General features: G+C 47.9%; 1 protein-coding gene across 1 annotated transcript; it reads right to left on the bottom strand.

Annotated features, from left to right (window-relative positions):
- Nucleotides 1–776: 776 nt before the first annotated feature.
- On the bottom strand, nucleotides 777–2219 carry LOC122100984 (PRAME family member 12-like). The gene is made up of 2 exons (XM_042671362.1): nucleotides 1973–2219; nucleotides 777–1879 (listed from the first exon to the last, which is right to left on the bottom strand). The coding sequence occupies exons 1-2, from the start codon at nucleotides 2217–2219 to the stop codon at nucleotides 777–779; spliced, it is 1350 nt and encodes a 449-aa protein (XP_042527296.1).
- Between the last annotated feature and the right edge of the window lie 6700 nt (nucleotides 2220–8919).

Here is an 8919-nt window from a genome sequence, read left to right as displayed (position 1 = left end):
GAGCATAGGGAGGCCCCCACGTCACCAGGTCACTTGAAGCAACCCCTCCTCCCCTCCCTAAGTTGGCTTCCTGCACAACAACATATCTTGCAAGCTGCAAGAGGGGCTCTCCCAAATGAACTCTTTCTACCTGAACCACGTGGCAGTCTCCTCTCAGAAACCTGTACACTTTGGTTCTGAGAAATGATAACCTTCTTATTCTTTTTATTCTTTTGGAAATGACTTTATTGATTCATTGATACAGTAAATTGTGGACAGTCAGGGACTGCCCCAGGCCTGGGGGGATTTCCTCACAATCATTTAGCCAAACAAGAGCATGGTCAAGTTCTTTCCAGGCTGAATTCACTCCAGATTCCTGAGGATGTGTACCCATGTAGAACAAAAGTGCTCAGCATCTCCTGGAGTACCATAGCTACGATTGAAAAGAAAAGCTCAGAAACAGAGGTCTCTCTCTTCCACCCACACTGACTTATTGGGGTCTATGCCCCCCTGGAGAGTGCTTTTACACCAAAGCCTTCATTTCTTTTTTATTTTTATTTTGCCAGTCTTGGGAGTTGGTCTGAGGACAAGGGCACTATCCATGAGCTACTTCTGCTCAGGCTAGTATTCTGCAACTTGAAAAACAGCATCACTTCTTGCTTTTTCTGAGTGGTACTGAGGAAATGAACTCAGCGCTTCATGCATGCTAGGCAAGCACTATACCACTAAGACACAATTCCAGACTCCAACTTTCATTTCTGAGTGCTCAGAAGAGAGCCCAGGAGAGATGCACCTGACTACAGAGGCAGAGCAGAAAGGCCAGGAAGACGCTCCATGGTGACCACCCAGTTGCCTTCGGGCCCCAGGGTATAGAATTGGCATGTTTTGTGACGATGAGAGAAATTGGTACAGATCTGGGCCTTCTGAGTAGTCCCCATGTCTCTCAATGCCTGTGCCAACCTAGCCTGAACCTGGGCAAATCTCTGAGAGTCAAAGTTCCCAACCCTACAGCCTTGAGGGTGGTAGCTCTCCAGAGGGGCAGGGTAGAGCCCTCGTCTCAAATGAGGCAGCCTGGCTATGTGGCTCAGGAGGCTCTGCATGGCAGACATGGAGATGTGGTTTCCATAGAAACTGAAGACGCAGAGCTGGGAGCACAGGCTCAGGGTGGGCAGGATGCACAAGAGCTGGGGATCCGTGATGGCACAGTCCTCCAGGGCCAGGGTCTCCAGGGTGCCGGCCGCGTGCTCCAGTAGGACTCTCAGGGGCTCAGGACTGAAGTTGTCCAGGGGCAAACTCCTCAGACGCAGGTGCTTGAGCTGCCTGGAGCAGGGCCACTGGGACAGGAACCACAAGTCAGCCTCCTTCAGTGGACACGAACTCAGAGACAAGGTCTTCAAAAGGGTGAGGTTCCTGAGGATGGTGGGCAGCTGTCCATAAAGGAAGAAGACGTCATGCACATACAGCTCCTGCAGATGCTGCAGCTGTCCCAGATGTACAGCGTATTTGCAGGAATATGAGAAATTCTTGTGTCTGGAAGTGTTGAAGTTGGCACTCATCCTGGAGAATTTGAGGATGCGAAGGTTCTTCATCTGGCTCAGGTAAGGAGCAAATTTTTTCATGGTTTCTCGATGCCAGAATTTATTTACCTTTAGTTCCTGGATAGAGTCCAGCTGCACTGTAAGGAGAGCCTTCTGGATTATGTAGATGGAATTGGAATGAATCTGCAGCTTCCTTGAGCAGAGTTGGACTCTTTCTTGCTTCTCCCTGGCCCACTGGAGCAGGTAGGCTTGGAGAGCATTCTGGGAGCCATCTTTGATGGTCAGGTTCTTGTGTATAATCAAGGGCTGCTCTTCAGTTATCAACAAACTACAGCTCTCTGTTGGCCTGTCAGTCAGGACATCTGGATAAGAGATTCAGGCTATTGAAGGGTAACCCTTTATCCAGATGTTGGGGTGCTCCTTCCGCAGGTTGATGACTTGCAGTTTCCACCGACTGGGGCGCTCCTTCTTGGCAAGTAGCAGATCGAGCCCATCCAGGACAGCGTTGAAGGTTTCCAGGTCTGGAGACTCTGCCAGGTCCCCCAGGGGGAGGCAGGAGAAGGGCCAGGCCTGCACCAGGGCCTTCAGCACCTCTGTGTGGGCCCTGGCATAGACCTCCACGAACAGCGAAGGGAACAGCAACACCGGTAGATCCTCCAGGGCAGCAATGGCCAGAGCCTGGTTGCTCAGCAGGCTCTGCATGGCCAGATGCTGGAGCGAGGGTGGGGTCCTGTGGCTCATCTTCATGGATGGGATGTGCACCAGATTTGAGCCAGCAGTGCAGGCTCTCTGCTGGACACTGATTGCAGGCCCCAGGATTCTGTTGCTCTCCTCTGGTCTCTGGGCATCTTTATAACTAAAACCCACACTCGCCCTTACATATCTACCAATCAGAGAGCAACCTCTGATGGGATTTCTGAGACACGCCCATCACACCTGGTCTGCTGGATTAATTGAAGCAATGGTTCTACCCAGACTGATAGGATTATAGGTGTGACCGGGTTGGTGAGGCTTCCATTTAAAATTTATAACACAGTCAAACAAGCATTTCCCACACTTACATGTTAATCCGTTGAGAAACATTCACAGATATTTCACTATCCTGAGCCTGTAATGATTCCAATAATATTAACCAGCCCAACGTTATAGCATCCACCAACATATCTCTAAGAAATTTTCTTTTCCTTTCCTTCCTTCTTCCCTTCCTCCCTCCCTCCCTTCCTTCTTTTCTACTTTCCTTCCTTCCTTTCTCCCTCCATCCCTTCTTTCTTTCCTGGCTGCCTTTTCCTTTTTTTAAATCTTGTGCTGGACTGGGACTTAAACCCAGGGCCTACGGGCTGCTTATGTGTTACTTTAAGTCAAGGACAGTGTTCTACCACTTGAGCCACAACAGAAATCCTGAATCCAAAAATGTCTCACTGGGCTGGGAAGGTGGCTTAGTGGTAGAGCATTTGCCTTGTGTGCATGAGGCCCTGGGTTCGATTCCTCAGCACCATATAAGCAAAAAGAAAAAAAGCCGGAAGTGGCGCTGTGGCTCAAGTGGTAGAGGGCTAGCCTTGAGCTGAAGAGCTTAGGGACAACGCCCAGGCCCAGAGTTCAGGCCCCACAACCGGATCCCCTCCCCCAAAAAACAACCAAAAATGTCTCACCTGTTATTGGCCTAGTGTGTGTGTGAACTGTGACCCTCAGATCTCAGACTTCTTGAGTAGTAGGATTCTAGGAATCCTAGAATTTTTGTGAGAAGTTTCTTGGTGATAATATTCTCACATGCATTCTTGCCTGGCTGGTTTCTAACTGACATCCTCAGATCTCAGTCTCTGGAATCAAATTAAAAGCAAGAGACAGCTCTTTTTCTCTCTCTGTTCGTTTCTTGCTCTTGCTCTTGCTCTTCTTTTCTAGCTCTCTCTGCTCTCTCTCTGCTCTAGCTCTTTCCTCTCTCTCTTTCTCAGCCACGTGGAGTGCCAACCTTGCCTGGTCCCAGCAGGTCTACTGAATAAACCTACCCCTTACCTGAATACCACGTGAGTGCTACTGTTCTTACCCCTCTCTCTGCTCTTTTCTAGCTCTTTCCTCTCTTTCCCAGCTCTCTCTCATTCCCAGGTCTTTCTCAGCCACGTGGAGTGCCAACCTTGCCTGGTCCCAGCAGGTCTACTGAATAAACCTACCCCTTACCTGAATACCACGTGCGTGCTGGAGCTGTTCTTACTCGGCTACCTCTTTTTAAAAACCTAACATAAATGGTGCCGTGACTCGGATAAAGGGCTTAAAGTCAGGATAGCTGGGATTTCTCTGTTTTTTTTCCTCTTTTTTCTTTTTTTGTTCTTCCCTTTTTGCTCTGAGGAATACCCACAGTTCTGACGGCCTTTTGCGAACCAGTCTGTCTGTGGCGGAATCAGCGCATCCATACCATTGCTGCCTTCACATCCACGTCCACACCACTTCTCTACTCTGGTGAGTGAAAGTACTCTCTAAGGCTCTCCGTTGCTCAGTCTCTGTTCAGATGTGGCGCCACGCCAGAGAGCTCCTACGGCCTTTAGCTGAAAGGCCGGTCACCTCTGAAGCCGAGGACACTTGGTTTGGGGGCTTGGCCATTTCTCTCTAGAGGGCTCTGGGAGAAGTTGGGATGCCGCTTCTGCCTGGTTAGCTCTCCTTCACTCACCAGACTGACCCCATTACTCATTTAATGGGGTGCTACGAATCACACCTGAGCCGTGAAACCCCTTTGAAATGCCTCCTGCGCTCCCTGGAAAGCCAGAGAGCCTAATTTTATGCCGTTCTCAGAAGTACACAGTTTTTGCTACTGCAATGGTAAATGGTCAGAAGTTTGTTTAATTTCAGGCTCTCTTTGCTCTCTTTCTGCCATTCATGTCCAACTTTCTACCCTTTTTTCTACAACTTTTTGGCTTGTGCCTTGAAGAGTGCGACGCAGGCTGGGTCCCAGGGACCCCCCTCTAGGTTCCCTCTCAAAGGCTAGCCAATGTAGGCTTGGTCTATTTTTTCAGGCTTTCTTTGCATTCTTTCAGAAATTCTCCATCTTGGCCACGTGGTGGATTAAGGGTTTGGCCCCATCTGACCCTTAACCTTCCACTAAGTTTACTTCTTCATCTATTCTAAGGTGCCTTGCTAACAAGTTGCTCTTTTCACAGGCCCTGGTAACTGAGGCCCAACCATCTAATGTGCTTTGTTAGCAAAGATGTCTAAATGTCAAAATTTTAGGTTTTGAGTTTTGCCTTTTTTGTTCTGTGTTGTGTATTCTACTACTGACTACATGGTACTAAAATACTGGGCATACCTATGCTAAAATTCTCATCACATCTAATGAGTTTTGTCATTGCAGAATATTTGTTGGTCAGTTCTTGATAGGAGCGGGTAAGCTCTACTTATTCTACTTGATCTCCTTGTTGCTTTAATTGGAAATAATAAAGGGCTTTTGTGGCAAAGATTGCAGTTCAAAGCCCGCCCGGGCTGAAAAATCCCTAAGACTCCATCTCCCAGCTAAACTTTGCAAGTGGTACTATAACTCAAAGTGGTTCAGTGCTAGCCTTGAGCAGAAGTGCTCAGGGACAGTGCCCAGGCCTTGAGTTCAAATCTTGAATACCAACTGGGACAAGCCATCCCTGCAACGAGCACCTAGACTCAGCCAGTCTGGGGAACAAGGGAACATGGAGAGGAGTAAGAGGAGATGTCACATCAGCTACTTTGTGTCTGCCCTTTCAAAATTAACCTGAGCTGGGAGGCCAGTAGAAGTAAGAAGCCTGCCCATCTAGTGTCCATACCAGTCTACCTATTAACTGGACAGGAATTTATATTCTTGCCTTTGTCACCTGACTTCTCCACCTAGTCGCCCGATGTCAGAAGTAGCGAGGGACATTTCTACCAACATTTTCAGCCCCAAGTCCTTCCTCTTGCCATTTATTTGCTGTCTAGTATTTTTTTTTCCAGCCCCTCAATGCTCATGAGACTTCTCCAGATTTCATCTAAGGACTCACGCCACCAAGGGACAGCTGCTGCTCACTGTCTTCTCTGGGAGGAGACCAAATTCCAGCCTTTTACCCCTATTGTCGACGCCCCTTTTCAGCAGGAAGTAGCCAGAGAGAATCCTTGCCCTATTTCATGATTATTAAAAGGCTGGAATGTAAGGTCCGCCCCTGGATGGCAAGCAGACTCCACCCTCCTCGCAGCAAAGTCTCCACCCAGTACCTGCGTTACCTAGGCAACTGAGACACCTGGAAGAGGTCACATCTGCATCCGCTGAGGTCACATCTGAATTTGATGTGGCCACACCTTTCCCCGCCCATACCCAAGATAAGGCCTAGCCCAGGCCCAGACTCTCTCTTTTTCTCTCTCTGTTCGTTTCTAGCTCTTGCTCTTGCTCTTCTTTTCTAGCTCTCTCTGCTCTCTCTCTGCTCTAGCTCTTTCCTCTCTCTCTTTCCCAGCCACGTGGAGTGCCAACCTTGCCTGGTCCCAGCAGGTCTACTGAATAAACCTACCCCTTACCTGAATACCACGTGAGTGCTACTGTTCTTACCCCTCTCTCTGCTCTTTTCTAGCTCTTTCCTCTCTTTCCCAGCTCTCTCTCATTCCCAGGCCTTTCTCAGCCACGTGGAGTGCCAACCTTGCCTGGTCCCAGCAGGTCTACTGAATAAACCTACCCCTTACCTGAAAATAAATAAATAAATAAAAGCAAGAGACATGTGTCTAGGTGAGCACAAAGTGAATTCTTCATGTAGAAGTGCGAAGGAACTGTGATCTGCATGCTTCAGACACATGGGATCAAATCTCAACCAGCACAGCTTTAAGTACCGAAAATTCTCATCCCCAAATATTGGAGAAAGAGAAAGAATTCTCTTGGCTTTAGTGGGATGTCATTTGGAAAGGAATGCAGGATGGGGTGACACTGTACAAGAAGAAACGTAGTCATTACTTGAATCATGAAACTGTAGTCCTGTACCTCAACTTAAGAAAATAATTTAATAATCTAAAAGAAAGAGTCTCCGATTTTCCTGCTAGACTAGCTTCTAACTGCCATCCTCTGATCTTAGCCTTTGACTAGTAGAATTACAGGCAGCATCTACTGTGGAGCACATGGGCAGCAAAGATGGCGCTGGGAGAGAGTAGAGTGGGCAGAGCCCAATTGACCTGCCGATCAGTGCCTAACCAGCCCGTGAAGGCTCAGGTGCATGATAGGGTGTGACCTTGACAGTGATTGGTTCCTCTTCCTCCTTTACCATGCCACCCACCCTTTTTGTCTTTAAAAGGGGCTGCTCTCAGTTAATAAACGAGTTTTCAACCTGCTGGATTTGGCTCCCCGCTGTGTCTGATGGTCTCCCGGGCTGAGGGAGGCTGGGGAACGGGCAAGCGCCGCACTTACCTTTCCTCGGACCCCGTCCGTCTTTTGTGGGACGGACGAAGACCCAACCATCTACCAGATGCAAGTGTGAATCTTTCTTTCATTTTTTTTTTAAAATTTTTGGTGTTTCTGGGTGGACAGGAATTGAATATTTCCAGTAGAAGAGCAAATGAAGTGTGGCCTGCATTCTCGAGGCAAATTTGGCCATATCTCAATCACTATGGTGTAAACTACTAAGAATACTTACTCCAAAAGGTGTGAGATGTGGAAAGGGTTCTCTTGCCCTCAACGGAGGCCATATGGTAATTGATGTTGAAATTTACCCTGTAACTTTTCCACAGAACATGATCTATATCTGTTTGTCCTTATTCATAGGCTTGTTTGTTTGTGCCAGCTTTGTCACGAGGGGCTGTCCCTGAACTTTTGTGCTCCATGTCAGCACTACACTACTAGAGCCACAGCTCAACTTCCAGGTTATTTGGAGGTTTACCACAGATGATAGTCTCAAGAACTCTCCTCCCCAGCCTGATTTTTAAATGTGATCCTCAGTTCTCAGAATTGCTGAGTAGCAAAGATTCTAGCCACAAGCAATACTCTCTTTGGTGACAAGAAATAACATCTTTCTACTCATAGTTTTCCATTCTTTTTAGTTTTCATTGACTGATACAGTAAACTATACATATTAAGAGATTGTCCCACAATGGAGAGCTTTGCTTACTTAAAACCATTAAGAAAAACAAAATCAGGGCTGGGAAGGTGGCTCAGTGGTAGAGCGCTTGCCTTGCATGCCTGAGGCCCTGGGTTCGATTCCTCAGCACCACATAAGCAAAAAGAAAAAAAGAAAAGAAAAACAAAATCAGCTGGGCGCCAGTGGCTCACGCCTGTAATCCTAGCTTCTCAGGAGGCTGAGATCTAAGGATCACAGTTCAAACCAGCCCGGGCAAGAAAAGTCTGAGACTCTTATCTCCAATAAACCACTAGAAAACCAGAAGTGGCACTGTGGCTCAAGCAGTAGAGCACTCGCCTTGAGCTGAAGAGCTGATGGATAGCGCTCAAGCCCAGAGTTCAAGCCCCATGACTGACCAAAAAAAGAAAAAAAAAGAAAAGAAAAACAAGATCATGTTCTAGTTGTTTCCAGGATGCATTCACTGCAGATTCCTGATGCTGGGTGCAGAGAACAGATGTACCCCATGGGCACTCAGAAACTCCTGATGTTCCAGAGCTACAATTGAACTGATAAGCTAAGAACAAGACCCCCTGTTTTTTCCACCTGTGCTGATCTATGGAGTTTGTGCCCCCTAGAGAATGCACTTCTGTCCAGGCTTTCATTTCTGATGACAAGAAGAGATTCCAGGAGAGAGGCACCCTACTACACTGGCGGAGTAGAAAGGCCAGCAAGACCTCCTCTGTGACCACACAGGAAACATCTGGGCCAAGCTGTAGAAGTGGCATTTGTTTTGTTAATAACAGAAATTGATACAGATCTGGACTTTCTGGGATATCTCCATGCCACGCAATGCCTGGACCAAACCAGCCCAAACCTGGGCAAATCTCTCAGGGTTGATGTTCCCTAGACACCAAGCCCCTCAAAGGTGGCTCTTCAGAGGGGCAGAATAGAGCCCTTATCTCAAATGGCCTCGCCGTGTGGCTCAGGGAGCTATTCTTGACCTTGTTACCTGCTATTTCTGTTTACAGTGGGTCTCCTGTCTGTACACTATAGTCCTGACACCTGTAATCCAAGCTTCTAGCTAGACCAGTTACAGGAATGATCAAGGCCTCTCACCGGATCCTTGCCTGCTCCAGTCCAGCCCTAGCTTCTGAGTGGTTATTCTTACCCAGTACATCATGCTCTTGCTACAAGTTGCCAGGCCTGACCCAGGCTCTGAGGTCACTTCCACATTGGTTGCAGCAACGCTCCTCCCACCCTCTCATATATAATCAGTCTCCCCGAAATATGTTGGCTCTCTACACACCAAGATATCCTGCAGGCCAGAAGATGGCCTCTCCCAAGTGAACTCCCTTCTGCCTGAACCATGTGGTTATCTATCCTCA

The sequence above is a fragment of the Dipodomys spectabilis genome, unplaced genomic scaffold, assembly GCF_019054845.1.
Source record: "Dipodomys spectabilis isolate Male_0828 unplaced genomic scaffold, ASM1905484v1 ptg000613l, whole genome shotgun sequence".
In the NCBI taxonomy this organism is placed as follows: Eukaryota; Metazoa; Chordata; class Mammalia; order Rodentia; family Heteromyidae; genus Dipodomys; species Dipodomys spectabilis.
This window is presented reverse-complemented; position numbering and strand designations above follow the sequence as displayed.

Excerpts from the sequence above, each read along its gene's own strand:
- LOC122100984 (XM_042671362.1), bottom strand. The coding sequence starts at position 2,219 with ATGCAGAGCCTGCTGAGCAACCAGGCTCTGGCCATTGCTGCCCTGGAG. Across the intron at positions 1,880-1,972 it reads TGCCAAGAAGGAGCGCCCCA|ATGTCCTGACTGACAGGCCA; the intron begins GTCGGTGGAAAC and ends TCTCTTATCCAG.